The sequence below is a fragment of the Cavia porcellus genome, unplaced genomic scaffold (assembly GCF_034190915.1).
Source record: "Cavia porcellus strain 051 isolate PalLab524CR breed Dunkin Hartley unplaced genomic scaffold, mCavPor4.1 scaffold_1, whole genome shotgun sequence".
In the NCBI taxonomy this organism is placed as follows: Eukaryota; Metazoa; Chordata; class Mammalia; order Rodentia; family Caviidae; genus Cavia; species Cavia porcellus.
This window is the reverse complement of record NW_026947484.1, coordinates 33,891,568-33,914,481: the sequence shown is the minus strand read 5'-3', so window position 1 is coordinate 33,914,481 and position 22,914 is coordinate 33,891,568. Positions and strand designations below refer to the sequence as shown.

At 35.3% G+C, this 22,914-nt stretch overlaps 1 protein-coding gene across 1 annotated transcript in view; it reads right to left on the bottom strand.

Annotated features, from left to right (window-relative positions):
* Ttc6 (tetratricopeptide repeat domain 6) overlaps nucleotides 1-22,914 on the bottom strand; it is a 222,464-nt gene that overhangs the window by 60,128 nt on the left and 139,422 nt on the right. The window contains exons 11-14 of the mRNA XM_063246763.1: nucleotides 17,808-18,187; nucleotides 6,191-6,644; nucleotides 5,782-5,911; nucleotides 4,798-4,970 (exon numbers count right to left, since the gene is read on the bottom strand). Of these exons, the coding sequence (XP_063102833.1) occupies nucleotides 4,798-4,970; nucleotides 5,782-5,911; nucleotides 6,191-6,644; nucleotides 17,808-18,187 (1,137 nt within the window). The remainder of the gene's footprint in view (nucleotides 1-4,797; nucleotides 4,971-5,781; nucleotides 5,912-6,190; nucleotides 6,645-17,807; nucleotides 18,188-22,914) is intronic.

The window sequence follows — 22,914 nt, the reverse complement described above, 5'->3', positions numbered from 1 at the left end:
AGAGACTTAAATGGATGTCAAGGTAAACAGCATTTAGAACACTAGACACAACTGGAGTAGAAACTCCTTGGCACATCACAATAAAATCCCAGAAATTCAGAACAAGAAAGGACTATTAAAAACCATTAAACAAATTAACATCAAATGACTTATAAAGGTAAGTCTAAAAGAACAACAGCAGATTTCTCAAAACAAACATTAAATGCCAGGACAGCTTGGAATGAAGTTTTTGAAGTCCTAAAGGAAAATAACTGTCAACCTAGATTACTGTATCTTACAAAATTATTCTTTAAAATCAATAGTGAAATAAAAATCTTCCATGACAAATAGAATCAAAGAAATTCATGACCAACAAACCTGAATGGCAGAGAATATTTGAAGTAATTCTAAACATAAACAGCAAGGCCAATATCACCAAAGAGCCCAACAGAAGAATATTCCTCACTAAGTAAACAAAAGATATACTAGAAATAAATCACCCTCTTGAAAAGAAAATCTACAGAATAGTAAAAATTTTAGCCAGCTTTCCCTCAGATAAAGGACTTATAGCTAGAACATATAAAGAATTGAAAAATATCAGGCCCCCCAAATTCAAAAACCCAATCAAAAAATGGGTGTGGGGGCCCCACCCAGTGACCCTGAGTGGCAGGGAACCACCTGCCCTGAGTGTTTGAGCTAAAGGCCTGTACAGCAAACTACAGTCAGCCGTGTAAGGTCGGCACTTCCCTCAGAACCTAATAGGGCCTGCCCAGTGCCCCCAAAGACCCAGGGGCCTGCAGTAGGTAGCTTGGGTCTTGGCTGTGCCCTGTCCAGTGATCTTGAATGGCAGAGGAACCTCCTGTGTGGGATGGTATGAGCTGAAGTCCAGCATGGCAAACTCCACCTAGGCGTGCAACCTCAGTACCTCCCCTAAGATCCCTAATAGGGCCCCACCCAGCATCCCTAAACAGCAGGGGAGCTTTGGTGCACTGTGGCATCAGCTGAAGGCCTGCACAGCATACTCCATCTAGCTGTTCAACCCTGGTATGACACTCAAACCTGGTAGAGCCCTGCCCAGCAACCTTGAGCAGCCAGGGAGCTTTGGAGGGCCACACGGGATGTGCTGAACGTCCTCTCAGTGTACTCCCCCAATTTGAGAGGCCACTAGGGACCTCGTAAGGCCTGCCTGAAGACCCCACTCAACTGGGGAAACTCCCTGCAGTACAGAAAGACATCCTCAACCCAGGAAACAACTGAGATCTTGCATTGGGCTTCCCCAAGAGAACAGGAAAATGACAAAACAAAAGAGCAAAGTGCAATCTAAATATGGGCATCTGAATGAATACACACTTCTCAGATGAAGACATACAAATGTATGGCAAATAAATATACGACAAAATGTTCAACATCACTGGTCACTAGAGAAATTCAAACTAAAACAACATTGAAATTCCATCTCACTCCAAAAAGCATGGTTGTCAAGAAATCAACTGATAACAAATATTGGTAGGGCTCTGGAGAAAAAGGAATGCTTTTTCACCATTGATGGCAGTGTAGACTGGTACAACCACTTTGGAAATCCTCATGAAGATTCCTCAAAAAACTAGGATTGGAAGTCCCATTTAATCCAGCTATTACCCTTCTGGGTATATTCCCAGTAAAACTGAACATTTCATGCCACAATAATATATATGCACCCATGTTTATAGCAGCACAATTTTTAATACCTAAATCTTGGAAACAACCAAATGCACATTAACTGAGGAATGAATAAAAAAGATGTGCCATTTTTATATAATGCAGTATTATTCAGCTATAAAGAAGGATAAACTTGAGGCTTTTATAAGTAAATGGAGGCAACTTAGACCATACTCGTAAGTGAAATAAATCAAACTCAATTTGTAAATATCATAGTGTCTCCCTAGTGTAAAAATAACTGAAAGGGTGATAGGATCCAAAGTGTACAACAGATATTACAATAATGAAAAGGAAAGAAAGTGCTCAAAAGGAAAGAACAACTGAGATAGGGGAAAGAAGAAAAGCAAGAAGAGAAAAGATTATATGCATATAGGTACACATATATTTAGGTGTGTTCATATATGTGTATATGCAAGATAGACAACTATGCTACTAATCTCTGTTCATCAAAAAGAACAGTTTGTGCTTTCATTGTCTGATTGATCATTTTTTTCATGCCTGAATCTTGTAACCTGAGCAACTGCTTGTTTGGTAGCAATATGCAATGTATCAACCAGTGTAAATTTGCTATTTTTTAATTCTGTAATTAATTTGCTATTTTTTAATCAGACAATAAAAAGAAACAAAGAGGATATGAGTAGGAAAGGAATAAATTAAAGTGTATTTATTTGCAGATGACATAATCCTTTACATAGGTGATTCAAAAAGACTCCAATAATGAAGTTACTGAAAAATAAAACCATTCGATTCAAAATGCTTTCAAAAAACTTGAATACCTAAGAATCAACCTAACCAAGATGTAAAAGACATCTATAATGAAAACTATATTACCTTGGAGAAAGAAATTTCAGGGGACATTAGAAAATGTTCCTGGATAGACAGAAACAATATTGTCAAAATGGCCATATTACCAAAAATGATATACAGGTTTAATGGAATTTCAATTGAAATACCAACAGCATTCACTGAACTAGAAAAACCCTAAAATTTATATACAGTCAGAAGAGATCAAAAAGCCAAACCTTTCTTGTGCACAAAGAGCAAAGCAAGAAGGATTATAAACCTGGATTTCAAGTGATCTACAAAACTTCAACAATAAATATTAACACCATTTTACTGGCAGGAAAATAGACATAGATTAGAAGATACAAAAACAATCCATATACCTTTAGCCATCTGATTTTTGACAAACCAGTTTTTTAAAAAATTGGGAGTGAAACCAGGTGTGTTGGCACACGCCTATAATCCCAGCACTTGGGAGGCTGAGGCAGGAGGATCACTACAAGTTCAAGACCATCCTGGGCTACAAAGTAAGCTTAAGACTAGCTTGAACCATATAGCAAGACCTTGTCTCAAAAAGACCAGAAAAAAAAATTGGGACAAAATATAGCTTTTTAACTAGTGATGCTTTGAACACTGGTGATACATGTGTAGAAGAATAAATCCAGACCCATATATCTCACAATACACTAAAATCAAATCAAAATTGATCAAACACTTACATATAAATACAGAAACACTGAATCTGCTCAATATAAATAAGCCAAACACTCGAAGACCCTGGCATAGGCAAAGACTTCTCAAACAGAAGGACCCCCAAATGCATAAGAATTAATATCAAGAATCACAAATGAAAATATACCATCTTAAAAGCTTCCTCACAGCAAAGGATATAATCAACAAAACAAAGGGTAAGAAAAGGTAAAGGGTAAGAAAAATATTTGCCAGCTACTACTGATAGAAGACTAATATCTAGAATATATAAAGAGCTCAAAAAATTAAGACTCAAAAACCAAATGACCCCAAAAAACCAAACTCTTCTCAACAGAAGCAGAATAGACAATTTGTACATGGAAAAAAAAAAAATCAACTTCTTTGGCCATTAAAGAAATGCAAATCAAACACCAAGATTCCATCTTACTTCATTAAGAAAAGCTATTATCAAGGACTTAAGAAACATCAAATGTTGCCAAAGGTGGGGGGAAAAAAGAACCAAACTGGTGGTGGAAATGTAAACTAGCACAACCACTATGTAAATCAGTATGTAAATCCGTATGAAGATCTCCCTGCCTCCCAAAATTTAGAATTTCATTTGACCCAACTAAACTTCTCCTAGGCATCTTCCTGAAAGAGGTGTGATATATATACACACATGTTTATAGCAGTGTAATTCACAATAGCTAAATTATGGAAACAGCTTAAATGCCAACTGGCAGATGAACAGTTAAAGGAAAAATGAATTAATATATGAATTAATATATATGTCATAAAGGACAAATCTGAGTCATTTGCTGAAAACTATACAGACTTTGAGAACATAATTTTTAAGTGAGTTGAATCAGACATAATTAAGTATCACATGATTTCTCTTACATAAGAAACCCAAAATAGAAATAGTTGAAAGAGCAAAATAAAGGAGAGAAGAAAAGATACAAACAGGTAGATGTATTTTTGGAAATGGTAAAAAGGGATTTGGAGAAGGGACAAGAGGGAAAGATAGAAAGAAAGAAGAGGATCAAAAATGATAAGGATATATATATATATATTAATATATGTAATATGTATAATGAATGTATCTGTATACCAACATATACTAATAAAAAGTTAAAAAGTAGTAAACAACTTTCTCTATTGTTTGCAGCAAAAAAGCAATTTTCAAAGGTTTCTTTAATCCATATTTCTTTGGATATCAAGGGGTCATGAATAAACAATGCCACAGTTTCCTTCATCTTAGGGACTAATCTATGTTTGATTTGATTGACTGAATCCTCATTTATATAATCCAGTAGGTTTCATCTTCAATTCACATAAAGTGCTGTGAGAGATACAACATAACCCCACCCTAGTTGCACAGTTCTGGAAAGGTCAGGCCCTTCTCAGAGTTGTCTCAGTGCCTCACATCCAACTCTTTCATACGAATCTATTTATACACAAAAACTTTTCAAAAATCACTGAAGTAGTGCTAGTATCAATACCAATGATAAAAACTCTGTGTTCTATCTTCTAATTAAGTTTGATCATATAAACTACATGAAGAAACTTGCTCAAGAACTTACTATGTAGTACTAGCAAAAGAATATTGTGGTCTAACATGGCAACATTATTAATGATAAAGCTTACTTTAGAAAAGTCATCAAAGGCCAGTACTCTGTTCTCTTTTTCATAAGCTTGACCTCTCCTGAAATAGATATCAGCATCTGTGGGTCTGCACTTAATTGCCCAGCTATAGTTTAGAATTGTTAAAGTAATGTTGTTGTTGTTCTTGTAAATTTCAGCCTTAGACAAATACACATCTAAAAAAAAAAGATAAAACTTAGTCTTACAATCCTTTTAAACTATGCTTTTTTAAAAAAAATATAAAACCTTTCCCTCCAAAAATGTAGTTTAAACAATTATCATTCATTTTTTAAAAAATTCAATAATGCCAAATTTGTTCTCAAATAGATATACTCTTTTGTGGCTAAAAGTCATCTCAATTTGAAATGACAAAAATTACCTTTCACTTTTTTGTATGTCTAAAATGTTTATCATTTAATGACAATAGCAGCAAGACTTTGATGGCACAAAAGTTCATGAGATGTTAGTAGACAGACCAGCACTGGTCAAAAACATTTCTTAAGCTCATGTATCTATGAGTTTGTAGTAGGTGTCGGGCTACAAATAAAGAGTATGACATTTTTGTGTTCTGAGGACTTCCATGTCTAGTTGTTTGATTTGATTAGAGAATTTAACATATGACAAGATTATAAATTTAATCCAACCAAGAAGTCCCAGAAATACTACAATTCTCATTCCAAGATCTTTGTCACAAAAGATTTGTAAATCACTTCTAAAACTAGAATTTTAAGTTCTTATTCTTGTGAGATGAGCAGTTAAGTAAGCAATTTACTGTCATGAACATTTCAAACCATGATGAGTACTCTGAAAATGATACAGGATTGTCCAAAGCCTGCACTTCCATTACTAGGAATGAATAATTTAACTGAGGAGAGTCACAACTATGTTTACATAACTTATATCTGGTTTATATATATATTTATAATAAAAGATGATAAAAATTGAGATGAAATATAGGTAATAAAACTGTCTCCAGAGACAACCCACCTGCATTATTTTTATTATGTTTATTTATATAATTCAAGTCATCCAAAGCCTCAATAATTTTGTCTTCAAACAAATAAATGAAATGCCGGTGCCAATAGGCATTGAGAAACAATGGCTCCAAGAGAATAGCCTAGAAAATACATATTTAAATTCAATTAAAGCCAAAGGAAAAGATCTTATTAAACAAATTTTTCGAACACTGTTGATCTCAATGGTTTTGCATGTATATAAAACATCCCAATCTAACAAGCAAAAATCTAGTTTTTAATAATAACTATTTAAAAATAGCAATAATTGTATTTTCACAATCCCATATATGACAATAATTCATTATTCAAAATTCCAGTTAAAATACTATGCAATTAAAATCAATGTAAATAGTGAATATAAGCCTTTTTATAGAACTTACTTCCTGTAGATCATTCATGGCACTCTGTAATTTGCCCAGTTTCCTAAAAATTGCTCCACGTCTACAATAGGCAAATGCAGGAAATGTTTTCTTGTCTTTGATTTCTTCAGTCAAGACTTCTATTTCAGATTCATAATATTTTATAACCTCTGGTGGGAGATCACATCCCAAAGAATCACTTAATTGTGCTGTTTCAGGTTCTTCTGTGCTTTCCGAAAAGTCTCTTTTTACAGTGATTTCAGCCTGTCTGGTTCTTTTCTGAAGTTGATCTTTAAAGAGTATATCGTGAACCCATATGTAAGGATTACTATTTTCTAGCATTCCTCCTTTCCTTTCAAAAAATTTATCAAAATTTAAAGACACAGGAAGGCTGGGACTCCGTATTATACGTTCATATAATGGAACTTTGAGTAAATGTTTCTTCTGTCCTGGAAGTATTCCATGTGATGCTGATCTAGTTTTAAAAGGAATGATCTTTGAGTTACAAAAATATCACTGGTCAATAAATCAATTCAGTTACATACAAAATTACTAGTTTTCTGTTACCAAAATAAAATTACATGTTAACTTTATACAACCTAAGTTTATTTTTCATTCATTAAAATTGTAACAGTATGAAGAATCTCTGTGAAGTTTATAAAAGCAAAGTTGACTGTTTTTAAGGTAGAATACTAGTGTACTGAAATACTCAGGAAGCTCTTTGAGGCTTAATTGATATATTCTATCCTCAGCTTCTACCAGGAGAATTACAATGAGGAATTAATAGAAGGAAAGAAAGTTCACCCCAGATGATATAGAGGTCGTGAATTTGAAGAAATAGGAATAGCCAGGAGTGGTGGTGCACGCCTGTAATACCAGCACTCTGGAGGTAGACAGGAGGATCGCCATGAGTTCAAGGCCAGCCTGCACTACACAGTGAGCTCAATGCCAGTCTGAACTACATAGCAAGATCCTGTCTCAAAAAAACAACCCAGAGAAGAGCAGAAATAAAGAGCTGATACAAGGCAGACTACCAAATAAGCATCATACACTTCACCCTTCTCCAGTAAACTATCACATTAGATAACACAGTACAATTTCAAGTGCTTCGGGCTGTGATTTTTCTCATAAAATTTTTCACTGGCAACATAGCTTTGATGTTATTAACATGTGGCATGCCTGGTATTATACTGGCCATGAGAGACAGGATAGACACATTGTATTGAAAACCAAAACATTTTCAAAGTTATCGTTTTGGAAGTATCTACTAAGTATACACTATGAAGAAAAAGTTACAGCTACAAACACTAGAAACGAACACTAGAATAAGGTAAACAAAAAAAAAGTCAGTTTTCTTCCCTCTATAACTTACCCTTTCGTACATTCCCCATTCCTCGTCACACTTCAGCGAAAGTCCCCATCGGATCTACATGGAATACAGTAATTTCTCAATTCCCTCCTTCCACCCTTGCTCATTGCACAATCTGTGCTCCATATAGCTTTCAACAAGTGTTTTAGGAATGAAAACTGCTCATGTCACTCTCTCTAAAAGCTACCCCTGGTGCTGAGAACATAAATCAAACTTTTCAGAAATCCTACAGAATTTCACATGATGTGGGTCCACTTTTCAGGCACATGATCCAGAACAACTCTCATAACTGTTGCCCTTTCAAGCTTCTAAATTCATACTTCTGACCAAAACATCTCAGAAGGGACTTTTGTGTGTAGTGTTTTGTTTGTATCTCTACATTTATCTCCACCATTTTCCACCTCAATTCACACCTTAAAAAGCTAATCTGTACAGATTATATTCCTAAATTCCCTTGTCTTGTTTTCTTATTCAGTGTGTCCAATTAGGAATTCCAATAAAGGGAAAGAGAAAAATCAAGGCAAGGTGTCTATTCTTCTGGCTCCTTCATGAAGGATCAAGTCAAGCTGACTATGACCCTTGACCAAAGGTCACTACTTCCTTCAAGGAAACCTTTTCTATACAACTCTTTTATTCTTCTGCTCAGGTATAGTTTATTCTTCTGCTCTCAAATTGAATGGTAGAAAGTGGTTTACTATTTCTAGCTATAGGACTCAGCACTGTCACTGGTGGTTTCCCTAAATCCTCTACTTTGTAAGTTGCTCCTGTACCACACTGTCCCAGAATATCCTAAGCTGAGTGCCATGTACTATTAGAGACAGGCTGACATGGTAATTGGAACTAGGGAGGACTCAGGAAACACACTCCTAAAGGATTCCAGGATAGCCTCATCAGGGTAAAATCAGACACAGGTATAGTTTATGGCATATGGTAGTATCTGAACTTCTCAAATTATGATCAGCAAGGAATGATTTTTAGGTAAGAGGCAATCCACTGGGAAATCAAGTAGCTATCTATCCCTTAATAGGAAAATAATAATGATTATAGTGTGCAATCATTTAACTACTTTTTCAGAACAAAAGAAGAGTTGCAGTACATGTTAAATACCCAATCTTACACACCAAGGAATGATCCTATTAGGAAAGAAATAGAAACTGAAATATGAGGTGTGAACATGTGGGCAGACAAAATATATGAAAATGATGCACTTTGACTCCCTACTTCTCAGCCATAAAGGTGACTTTCCTCACCTACGTCCCTCCACTATCCTGTCATACCTTAGAGCCAGCCAAAAGAAGAGCAAAACAAACTTCCTCCTTTAAATTGTGAGTGCTGGATATTATGTCTTGGCCACAAGGAATGTGTCTAAGATATAATTCCTCTATAGTGGGAACAGGGTCATGGTTTATGTGCGTGGCCCCCAGGCCTCATGCGCTTACATTACGCATTTGTGATTGGTTCATTGTCTAGCACTTGGATTGGGGGTGTGAGTGCTATACCAGCCTAGGGATGGAGCCAGGATGTGATGTAATGGCAGGAAGAAGACGTGTGTGTGTCTCTCTCTTGCCCGTTTCACCTTGCTGTTTGCAGCCGCCATGAACTGCGGCCCCACTGTGCCAGCCTGCCTTGGAGCCAACTGAGTATGGACTGAAACCTCCAAAAACTGTAAGAAATAAACCTTCCTTTGTCAACTTTGGGCTTCAGGTATTTTGTCTCAGCGACGAGTAAAAAGTAACTAAGACAAATAGTAAGATTCTGGGATGGCAATTCAAGCTAAAATCACTTTGTCACATGGCAGACACAATTACCAAAACAGCAAAATGATAATAACAGAATTTTAACTTGCAAGGGTCTGTAGCAATAAATAAATCACTCCAAGCCCTCAGATATAAGACAGCCCGGCAGCCTGTTAAGGTGTTCTTTAACTTTACACAGGTGAGAAACTTGGAAGTCTTCTAGGCGTAAACCTAACCAGTACAGTGTGGGTTCACACCTCTTACTCAGCTCTTGGACCTAAAATGACTTTGCAGTCCAAAATCTCACTTGAGAGAAAAGCCAAGTTCCACTAAGAAAAGATACTCTCAGGTGGTCCAGATGTTTATGGTGAAATTCCCTCAGAACTTTCCAAAAGTGTGAGAAAGGAAAACCAAATCTTTGCAGAGGTTTTAAGACGGTGGCTCAAAATTTATGCTCAGTCACCAGTAGCAGTCAAATTAGGAAATTATGAAAGTCAAATGTTAAAAATTGTCTTGTCTTGGAACTATCTAACAGTGGATCCAGTATTACTGGGAAAATTATAGTCTATCTGACTAGAATTTAGCCTAGACATTATGCAGGACCATACATGTACTAAGTGGCACAGTTAACATACAAATTGTTGCCCCTGCTGTGTAAATGTAAACTTCGTCTCTATTTCCTAAATTACAGGAATGCAAAGGAAAGCATGCCAGGTCTACACCTGCAAACCAGGTGCCAGGAATTTTTTTCATTGCTTCAGTAAATATGCCTACCACATCTGGAACTAAAGTTATAATTGTTAATACCACCTGATTAACTTCGTAATTATTTATATTCACGTTCTACAAGCTATCTGGATTTTACTCTGGCCAAGCAGGAAAGTAAAGTGGAGCTGAGGTAGGAATTGCCATCTTCATCTTTCATGTTTTAGGTGCACCATCTCTGGTGGTGCACTTAATCTGTAATTTCTCACAGTGATTTGGTATTTCTTTTCCTTTGCTGTCTTGGTGGATGTTAATGCGATGGGATGAGTGTCATTACAGAGCTTTATTCTTGGACTGTGCTTTATTCACTTAGGAAGTTTAAAAAGTCCTACTACACATTCTAGGAAAATTATCACTTGAAGGTCCCTTGTGTTAGTAGGTCCACTGCTAGCTGGTCCATTCACATATATTCTTATAGATACACATGCATTAGAAAAAATCAAATAGTATAGAAGTTTATAAAATAAAAACCTGAAAGTCTCTACCTACCCTCCAACTCTGCATAATGACTGCAATAGTACAATGTGTTTAATTCTGGCCTTTTTATGTAGCTACACAAACAAACATTTTAACTACATACATGTATATACATACACATATGTTAAAATATACTCCCTTGTAAACGTCCAAAAGTATATTCATTGCAACTTAATGATAGCACTACTGTATTTTCCAAATTTTTACAATGTTTGTTTAATACGTATACCAAATAAATATAACGAACTTTTAAAAGAAAAGTTCTGGCTCACTGAAATTGAAGTGCCAATCTTTCTAAATGATCAGAAAAGAGGATTTACTATTTATTTCCACACCAAAAGGAAAATATTTTTCCCGTACTGCAAATCCAGACCAATGTTTTCATAGCTATGAGTATAGTTCACAGTTTCTCATTTGGAGAAATCAAATTAAGTTAACATCCTAGTTTACTTGGCAGTATAAGAAAACTAGGCTCTCAAGTTGAAATGTAAGTACACATAATTAGCTGGAGATGAGCTGTGAGACTATTTGAGGAAACACAGAAATTTGACACAGTTTAAATATTTTGCTCAGCATGTGAAGTTTGCGTAAGAATAAGGTCAGTTTTACTACCAGAATCACGGGATCTTTGAGCTGGACACTACTTCAGAAACCACATAGATAAGTTCCTTATCTTCCAAATGGGAAAACAAATAGCCAAAGAAATTAGGCAGTTTGGCCTGGCCATCAAAGACTAATTGGATGGGTGTTGGAATACAGATAACCGAGTCCCTGGTTCATAGTCCTTGTTGCTGGAGCATAATTGCTCCTAGCTCTTATATATAGAAGCACAGAAATAAGCAAAAGCCAAAGATTTGCCAGCAATTTTTGGCAATACCCATTATTTCTAGAGTAGAATGAATGCATTTGCGTTTCTGTAGTAGCCAGTTATGCTACACATATTTTCATGTGTTTACTGGCCCTTCTTACTTCTTACTCATTTTAGTGGCCCATTTCTTGATCAATTCTTTTATTTAGGGGCCTAATTTTTTTTATTTCTTTACATATCATAGCTGATGCTCACATCAGAAAAACAGAGTTTAAGAATTCTTCAAAAGAATAAATAAATAGAACAATTCTTAGCCAATTTTTCCAAAAACAGGAAAGGGAAAAAACCCATTATCAGTGTAATTAGAAATAAAAAAGCAAAAGTACAAAGGACATCATTAAATCCAGAAGATAACTAGCAACTATGGCAAAAACCTGTATTTCAATAAATTGAAAGCCCCAGAAGAAATGGGTCAATTTTTAGATACATATGAATTATCAAACTAAGCCAAGAAGACACAAAACCCCTGCATAAGCCAATAAACAAAATGAATTTGAGGAAGAAAAAAATCAGCTAAGAAAAACTGAGAACCTGACTGACTCATTACTGAACTCTACAAGAACTTAGGGGAAGATCTAATGCCAACATTCCTTAAACTCTTTAATAAAATTAAAAGGTTAAAAACTACTACCAAACTGATTTGTGGAAGCTAGCATTACCTTGATTGCAAAACCAGTAAAGATTCAATCAAAACAAGAAAGGGCAATCTCATATATAAATGCAAAAATGCTCAACAAGATAGTGGCAAACAGAACACAACAAATCATTGAAAATATCATACATCATGACCAAATAGGCTTCATACCAGGAATGCAAAAATGATTGAATATATACAAATCAATAAATGTAATGTATTACATAAACAGAAGCAAAGACAAAAATCCTGTGATCATTTCAACAGATGCACAAAAATTGACAAAATCAATCATCTATTCATTATTTTTAAAAAGCCTGAAGGAAATAAGTCTATAAGGATCTACCTCAATCTGATTAAAAAAAAATTTATGACAAACCTACTGCCAATATCACATTTAAATGGAGAAAAACTGAAAGCTTCATTTCTAAAATCAAAAATAAGACAAGGATGTACACAATCACCACTTTTATTCAATATAGTACTTGAAACTTCAGACAAAACAATAAGACAGAAGAAAAAAAAGAAAAGCAATACACATAAGAAAGGAAGAAATTAAACTATTCTTATTCTCAACAATATAAACCTTCACATAGAAAAATTTTTTAAATCCACCCAGAGATTCCTCGAATAAACAAATACAGCCCAAGTGGCATTCATTCCAGGAATGCATTGTTAAACCAATGCTATGGTTTAACACACACAAATCAATAAATGCAATACACCACACCAACAGAACCAAAACCAAAAACTACATGGTCATCTCAATAGATCTAGAAAAGGCTTTTGATAAAGTCCAAAACATGTTCATGATAAAAACTCTTCAGAAACTCGGATTACATGGTATCTACCTCAGTCTCATAAAGGCCACCTATGACAAACCAACAGCCAACATTATGCTAAATGAACAAAAGCTGAAAGCTTTCACTCCAAAATCAGGAAAAAGACAAGAATGTCCACTATCACCATTCCTATTCAATATAGTTCTGGAAATATTAGCCAGAGCAATCAAACAAGAGAGAGGAATAAAGATAGGAAAGGAAGAAGTTAAATTATCACTATTTGCAGATGACACGATATTGTATATAGAAGACCAAAAAAACTCCATTAAAAAGACTACTAGAGGTAATAAACAAATTCAGCAGTAGAGTTGGATGCAAAGTCAATGATCAAAAATCAATAGCATTCCTGTACACAAACAAAAATTCACTGAGAGAGAAATTACAGAAATATTACCTTTCAAAATAGCATCTAAAAATGAAATACTTAGGAATCAACCTAACCAAGAATGTAAAAGATCTATATGCTGAAAATTATACTACTCTAAAAAAGGAAATTGAAGAGCATATTAGAAAATAGAAAGATATTCCTTGATCTTGGCTAGGAAGAATCAACATTGTGAAAATGGTCATACTCCCAAAACTCTTATACAGATCTAATGCAATTCCAATCATAACACCATTAACCTACCTCACAGATCTAGAGAAAACACACTTAAAATTCACTTGGAAACAGAAGAAACCTAGAATAACAAAGGCAATTCTGGGCAACAAAGGCAAAACAGGAACCATCTCAATTCCTGACTTAAAAATATACTATAAAGCTACAGTGATAAAATCAGCATGGTACTGGCAAAAAAAATAGACCTGAAGATCAATGGAACAGATGAGAAGATGCAAACACAACTACAAAGACACTCAACCACCTGAAATTTGACAAAGGGGCAAAACATGTTTACTGGAAGGATAGCCTCTTTAATAAATGATGTTAGAAAAATTGGCTCTCCACATGCCGAAGACTGAAACTAGACCCATGCCTATCACCATGCACTAAAATAAAGTCAAAAATAGATCAAAGATCTAAATATTAAAACAGAAATACTAAATCTACTGGAAGACAAGGTAGGTAGAAGTCTTGGACACATAAGGGTAGGCAGAGAAATCATGAACAAAATGCAAACAACATGAGAAACACTTCAAAGAATCAACAACTGATATCTCATATTATTAAAAACTTTTTGCACTTCAAAAGAAATCATTAACAGAATGGGAAAGAATTTTAGCAAGCAACCCTTCAGACAAAGGACTTATATCCAGAACATATAAAGAATTGAAATACATCAAGCCCTCCAAATTCAAAGACCCTCTCCAAAAATGGGCATCTGAGATGAACACACATTTCTCATATGAAGATATACAACTGACAAATAAATACATGAAGAAATGTTCGCCATCACTAGTCATTTGAGAAATGCAAATTAAAACAGCACTGAGATTTCATCTCACTAAAGAATAGCTGCCATCAAGAAATCAACTGGATAACAAATGTTGGCGAGGCAGTAGAGAAAAAGGAACACTGCTCCACTGTTGGTGGGAGCCTAGACTGGCTCAGCCACTACGGAAATCAATATGGAGATTCCTCAGAAGACTAGGATTGGAAGTTCCATTTAATCCAGCTATTTCCCTCCTGGGTATTTTCCCAGAAAAACTTAAAAGATCACGCCACTGTGATATATGTGCACCCATGTTAATAGCAGCACAATTTGTAATGGCTAAATCTTGGAAACAACCAAAATACTCATCAACTGCCAGGTGGATTTAAAAAATGTGGTATTTTATACAATGGGATATTACTCAGCTATAAAAAGGATAGTCTTGGGGCCTTTATAGGTAAATTGAGGCAATTTTAGACTATCCTCATAAGTGAAATAAATAAGATCCACATTTGTAAATATCACATTGTCTCTCTAGTGTAAAAAGTAATAAAAACTGTAGGGGTAATAAGCTCCATAAGGTGTCATAGCTATTGTAAAAAAGAAAGGGAAAGAAAGTGCTCTAAAGGATATAACTGAATGAAAGTTTTAAGTATGCAAAATAGATAATCATAATACTAAATTTTGTTGGATCATTGAACAGAACAGTTTGCACTCTCATTGCTTGACTGTCTACTTTTTATGCTTTATTTTATAACTTGAGCAACTATTTCTAAGATGACAATATGTAATTTATCAACAAAAAAAAACAAATTTAGCAATGTAGCAGGACGCAAAGTCAATCACAAAACTCAATAGCATCCTGCACAGCAATAATGAGACCAGCAAACAAGAAAGCAGGAAAATAGTACCATTCTCAATAGCCTAAAGGAAAATTTAAATAGTTAGGAATTAATAGTTAGGAAAGGCCTTTATACTGAACACTTCAGTACTCTGAAAAAGAAGATCAAAGAGAACATCAGAAAATGGAGAGATATTCCTTGTTCCTGGGCAAGCAGAATCAACAATGTCCAAATGGTTGTAGTTTCAAAATTGATACACAAATTTAATGAAATTCCAATCAAAATGCCAACCAGGTCCCTCACAGAACTAGAGAAAGCAATCCTAAAATGTATATGGAACCAGAAAAGAGTAGAATAGCAAAACAAACTCTAGGCAACAGGAGAAAATTTCAGATTTGAAGTTATATTGCAAAGCTACAGTGATAAAAAATAGCATGGTACACACACAAAGAGACATGTAGGTCAACAGAACAGAACAGAGGATAAAGAAACAACACAGAAAATTCAGATGTTTGATCTTTGACAAGGGGTACAAAAACACATGGGAGAAAAAATAGCCTCTCTGTCTTAGTTACTTTATGCTCGTCACTGAGACAAAATACCTGAAGCCCAAGTTGGGAAAGGAAAGGTTTATTTCTTACAGTTTTTGGAGGTTTCAGTCCACACTCAGTTGGCTCCAAGGTAGGCAGGCATGGCCAGGCCTTAGCTCATGGTGGCTGCCAACAGCAAACAGGAACTGGCAAAGAGCAAGACACACCTTCTTCCTGCCATTACATCACATCCTAGCTCCACCCCTATGTGGGTGGAGCACTAACACCATCAATTCAAGCACTATACAATGAACAAATAACAAATGCACAATTCAAACTCATGAGGCCTGGGGGACACAGACATTAACCATGACACTCTCTAATAAATGATGTTAGGAAAACTGGCAATCCACATGCAGAACACTGAACCTAGATCCCTATCTTTTATCATGTACCAATTTAAAATCAAAATGTATCCAAAAAACAATGTTAAAACAGAAATACTGAACCTGCTGGAAGACACACCAAGTGAAACTCTTGATCTCATAGATTCGGGCAAGGACTTCCTTAACAGAACTTCAATTGCACAAGAGAGAGCATCAAAAATCAGCAAATAAGATTGTAACAAATTTTAAAAGCTTTTGCACAGCAATGTAAAATATCAACAGAGTGAAGCAATAACCTCCAGAATGAGGAAAAAAATTTGACAAGTACTTCTCAGAGGATTAGATTAAAATTGTTTTAAAGAAAGTAAGATACCTAAACTAATGTATTGTCTTGAATAAATATCACCATGATTATTTTACAGCTTCCATCAAATATCTCATGGTTCCTGTTAAGCCTTTTTTACTATGGGCAGTACAACAGTCTACACAAGCACTGGTCCATGTGCCACTGTATTTAGACAGAAGTCGCTTAGGACATAGCTTAAGTGGCACTGTATCATTTGTTAGGGTGGGGAAAGTTCATAATACTTTGAAATTTACAAAGAAATAAAAAATATATAAAGAAACTTCTGGTTCTGATCTAAACCATTTGTCAATTTATAAAATTCTACCCAAAACCTGCTAACAATGTGCCAACAAAAAATGCTTCCAGATTTCACTGTTACTGCAGGAGAAACTTAAACCCATATAGTATAAGAAGAACTTGGGATTTGGGAGATATTTTCCACTCCCACTGGCTTGTGCTCCACTCTGTCCTTCACAATTATGAAGTATAAATAATTCCCCAGGTTTCTCAGATAGACTGAGTCATCAACCACAACAGAACATAATGAACCTTTCTGCAGAGCTAGCTAACTCTGTATAACAATAAAGTGAACAAAACATTTTTTGCTCTTGTATCACCAGAAAAGTAACTACTTTTCAAAAAGTCATAAATTTAATAAACTCTGTCCATCTAAAGAAAAATAAATCACAGAGATTTTTTGGAAACTATTTATACTATAGATACTCTTGTTATGAGAAAGTGATGTGCTAAACATTGAAACTTGAACATGCATCGAATTTCAACTATTATTTTAGGTCCCTCCATATTTTTAAACAAGCAAACTACTATTACTTCCAGGGAAGAAGAAAATTATTTTTGTTGGTTTACCCCTGAAGAAGAGCCCACAGCATATAACCCTCCAAAGTTGCCTATATTCTTTATGCCAATAAAAATTTATAATTTAAAAATGAATAAATTCCAGCAGTCTAGCCAGGCATGGTAGTGCATGCTTGGCTACCCAGCACTCAGGAAGCTGAGGCAGGATGATCACTACAAATTCAAGACCAGCCTGTGCTCCAAAGTGAGCTCAAGGCTGGCCTGAAGTGCATAGCAAGACCCTGTCTCCAAAAAAAAAAAAATGTCAACAATCTGATTTTTAATCAGGTGATGTTTGTTTGAAGCAAGGATTGCTTTTTGTACCAAACTACTTTAACAAACAAGCTAGATTTTTTTCTTTCCATTGAAAGACTTCATTCATCTATCAGATTGCTGAGTCTTATTTTACATCTTTAAATGATACCCCACTTTATATTTTGAACCATTAACATATTTATACTATGAAACATCCATATATATTTTTAAATGAGGGATCTATCCTTTAATTCTACAGATGCCCAGTGTTTAACGAAAGACAAAGTAGAGGAAATTAAAAATTAAGGCCCAAACCACAACACATTTCTTATGCTATAAAAATACAACAATGTATGAACAGACCTTTTAATCATGTTTGGAGGTTTAGATAACTCTTCACACACAACTGTAAGTTTTTCAAATTTCAGTCCCTTCTTCAGTTTCATTTTTTTTTCCTTGGGGTAAACAACATAAGTAATGCCAGCTTGTTTCGATGCCTCAATGAGAGAGAGAGACAGATGTTTTGAACTGCGTTCTTCCTGAATGGTGGCGTCTAAAATGACATCTCTATTTTCTTTCACAGAGGTGGGAGGCACTTTGGTTTTATTTTGCTCAGCAAGTTGGTGCTCCAGCTGCTTTGCTTTCTGGAACAACAATGCTTTTATGTTGCTTTGCAGGTCATCCTTGATTTCTATTGGTGAAATGGCCTCCTCCTTCCTCAATGTGACTTCAGATTTTGCTCTCTTAATAAAGAAAAACAGGTTAAAAATATACATATATAAGATCAATATAGTTGCTCTGATTTTAAAAGTAATTTAGTTACAGTTACTATTGATGCATTTTGGATATTTTATTGAAACTTGCTTAAATTATATATTTTTAAGATTACTCAAAATTCAAATTACAAAGTTAATGATGGGCTTAGTTAAAGCATGCACAGAAATCTGGCCATGTGACTGTTCATTTGCTATAAACACACACTATAAAACAGATACATATTAATTGTTATTTAATACATTTTTACTTGAGAGAATGACCTCTATATACCCAAATAAAGTAGATATTCTATTTTTACTCTTTTTTTTTATTCCTCTTTTTTTTTTTTATCTTTTTATCGGTACCGGGGATCGAACTCAGGACTACCTGCTTGCAAGGCAGGCACTTATGCTGCTGAGCTAAATCCCCAGTCCCTTCTACTTTTACTCTTAATACAAACACTTGGCAGAGTGGCTAAAAACTACTATAATATCTTATTCTATTAAAATCAGTTTGCAGGTGGGATCAGTAGCCCAGCCATGTGGGAAAGTCTGAGGCAAGAGTAAGATTACAAGACACTGTATCCCAAGGGCCACGCAGGGACAGTGGTTGATGTGTGAGGTAAACGTACTGTGCTCCAACGCAGAAACATGCAGAACAGAAGCAGGAAGCCAGCGCCACCGGCTTATTTCAAAGGGCTCACTATGAGCTTCAGCAACAGAATAGTCCCAGGCTGCTTAACTGCCAAAGTCCTGCAGTGCAATGAGGGAAGAGCCACCAGTCATTGTAGATGGCCAGCAGCTAGGAAGCAGACATGGGGGATTATGCTGAGAAGTAGGAGCTGGGACCAACTAGACTGTGCTCCAGTGGCCAACAAAAGCCAGTCTTAGCACTAAATATAAAGGACAGGAAGTGTACCCCTGGTCTGCGGCCAGCAGGGCAGCCTCAGCCCAGTAGCACAAGCAAGCAAGCAGCCTTGGCCTGCAGCAGGACAAGTGTACTCTTCCTTCCCAATGGCAGTCAGCGTATAAGAGGAGTCACTGGTATACCGGGTGTGGTGGCTCACGCCTGTAATCCTAGCACTCGGGAGGCTGAGGCAGGAAGATCGTTGAGAGTTCGAGACCAGCCTGGGCTACAAAGTGAGCTCAAGGCCAGCCTGAACTGTATAGTGAGATCCTGTCTCAAAAAGACAAAAAGACAAAAAAAAAAAAAAAAAGAGGAGTCACTGGTGTGGAACAGAGGAAGGGCTTCTGAGCACAGGTGTAGGGGCCAACCCCGGGCTCTCCCTACCAAAGGGTGCCACAGCAACTGGGAGCACTGTGTACACCGTCGTGGTAAGAAGAGCATATCCAAAATGCTGTCAGCTTCAGACCAATCCCACACTCCAAACCCAGAGGCCAACATCACGCCCATCCCCAGCACAAATTCTATTGCAAATCTGGCGGGATTACACAGCATACTTCTGGGATCTGATTTGGACATTAGCATAGAACTTTGGACAACAGAAAAATTTTATTATTTTTCTTTCTCATTGTTTGACTGGTTTTACTTTTTTCTGTCTGGTTGGGGTTTTCTTTGTTTTCTTTTTTATTTTGTTTTATTTAATTTTTTCAATATTTGGGTTTCTTACCTTGCTTTTTGTTTTTTTTTTTTTTTTCTATTCATCTTCTTTATCTCTTTCCTCAACTATCTCTTAATTTTTCAGTATTTTCATGTGAGTAAACATTGTCTCTTTCTGTTTCACTTCAATATTCTTTTGCTTTCACTTTCATTCCTCCTGGTTCTTGTTCAGTTTCTCAAAGATTATGTAGTCATCTTTTTCCCTCTACCCTTGCTTCTCCTATATTTTTCCACATCCACCTCTCTGTTTTGCCCCCCCCTATACCTCTTAAATCTCCCTCAAAAAGAGAAAAATCACTCTATTAAGGGTAAACTCATTGCAGATAAGTTTCTCATACATGCCAAATTTTGTTATATAACTGCAGGACTTGCTCCTATGATTAAAAGTGTCAAGTTAATAGATACCACAGTGTGACAGTAGCTAGGTTGTGCTTGATGCTATTGCTAACCCTACTACTTTAGTCAGAATGTCATACCTGTTGTGATCAGTTTATCTCCCTTGTATGACAACACTGTGACAGTCTGGGGTCACAACCATTACCATAGTTCAATAGCAAATGAGAGGGTGCTGAGCCAAATAGAGAGTGACTTCTCATTCTTAATAAATTGGGAATGCAGGTTCTTAGGATAGACACAGAGAAAAAGAACCATGTACATTTAGAAGACACTGATGAGGAATAAACTTTCCTAAGGAAGCCTTGATACTTGTGATAAAGCTATTTACCATAAGAAATCTACAGACATTAAAACACAAAACAAAATAAAATGAAAAACTAGTGGCAAGATGCAAAAGCAAAATGCAACCTAAGACCTCTAGCCCACAAAGGTCAACTCCAAACCACAATGAAACAGAGAAAATAGGAAGCCACCAACTGCAACTTTCTGAAATGATACTAGCAGAAGTTAAGAAAAGGGATGAGGTTATAGGAAAAATAATCTCTCAGGTAAAAAAATGAAATAACTATCAAAATGAAAGACAAAGCAAACCAAAAAAAAGTAGAGGACCTTAGAAAAATGATGGAAACCATGAATGTCTAACACAGGAAAGGAATGGAATGCATGAAACGGATCCAAACAGAAATACAGTAGATTACAATTTTCATTGAAAGTATACACAACATGTTGAAGGAAAGCAAGGATAGAACATCATATCTAGAAGACAGGATTGTGGCTAGTGACCATGAAAAGAAATATATCTTAAATATAGCAATAGACCATGAGAAATTAATCCAAAAGCTGCAAGATAAAGCAAAGAAAAACAATGTAATTTGATCAGAGAGAATGAGAAAGGTAAAGATAGAGCAAAAGTCATTTTTTAAAAAACCTCTTCTCAGAAGTAATGCAGAAAAATTCCAAAACATGGATAAAGAATTGGACATACAAATAAGTGAAGCATATAGAACTCCAAATAGCCATGACCACGATAAATATACACTATGGCATATAAAAATAATCAAAATTCCAGAAATTCAGAATGAAGACAGAATAATAAAATTGGTTAGAGAAAAAGAAATAAATAACTTACAAAGGAAAGCTAGCTCATCAGTATCACAGAAAAATTCTCAACACAAACCCCCAAATCAAGGTGAGCTAGGAGTGAAGTATCTCGAGTCCCTAAAAGAAAACAATTTCCAACCCAGATTGATATCCCTGCAAAACAATCCTTAAAAACATCAATGGAGAAAGAAGATACTTCTGTGACAAAGAACAACTGAAAACATTCATAACCATCAAACTAGCTCTCCAAAATGCTCTAAGGAATTTTTAAAAAGAAATAATGAAGACCACAATTCTAAGAACATCAACAGAAAAAAGCCACCAAGTAGGGCAAAAAATTAAATTAGAGAAAGACAGGGAACCATCAACAAGAAAATGATATGAGAGGGATAAGTCAATACATATCAGTTATAACCATGAAAATGGTCTCAATTCACTAACCAAAAAGAGTGGCAAAATGAATCAAGAAACAAGATCCAACAATATGTTACATATGAGAAACATACTTAACTTAAAAAAATTCATAAACTGAAAGTCAAAAACAATACTGCATGTAATGGTAACTCAGAAAAAAGCAGAAATAGCAATTCTATTTATAGAAAATATAAACTTCAGTCTAGATTGACAAGAAAAGTCACTATATGCTTGTTAGGGGAAACTCCAAGAGGAAGAAATAGCAATCATAAATATACATGTATCTAATATCAGTCGATCCAACTACATAAAACAAATATTAATATACATGAAAAATCAAATAAGCACTAACACAACTGTAATGGGGGATCCTAATACCCTACTGTCATAAATAGTCAGATCAACTAGATAAAAAAAATCAACAAAGAAATGCCAAAACTGAACCAAACCTGTAAACAAAGGAATTTAGTAGATGTCTACAGATGGTTTTGCGGTATGACATCAACATTCTTCTCAGCTGTGAATGGACCATTCTCCAAAACAGACCACATAATAGAGCACATAAAATATGCTTAAGTAAATGCACAGGAATTGAAATTATCCCATTCATATTAGCTGATCACAGTGTAATTAAAGTGTATAATAATGGCAAAAGAAACCACATAAATACATAGAAATTAAATAACATCCCAGTGAACAACCAATGGGTCACAGAGGAAATTAAAGAAGAAATTAAACAGTATCTACAATTAACTGATAATGCCAATACAAACATATTGGAACATAATGGAACCCAATGAAAGCAGTCCTAAGAGGGAAATTTATAGCAGTAAATTCTTCTACCAGGAATATGGAACAAGCTCAAATGAACAACTTAATGTTGAATGTCAAACTTATACAAAAAGAAGAAGAAATCACTCCGAGGCTTACACTAGGGAAGAAATTAAAATAGGAGCAAAACTTAATGCACTTGAGGCTAAGAAAACAATATAAAGAATCAATAAATCAAAGAGTTGGTTCCTTGAAAGATTAAATAAAACTTAAAAACCCTTAGCCAATTTTATCAAAAAGAGGAAATAAAAACTCAAATTCATGCAATTAGGAACAAAAAGGTAAAAATCACAAATACTGTAGACTTCCAGAAGATCAACATTACCTATTTTTGGAAACTGTTTTAATAAGA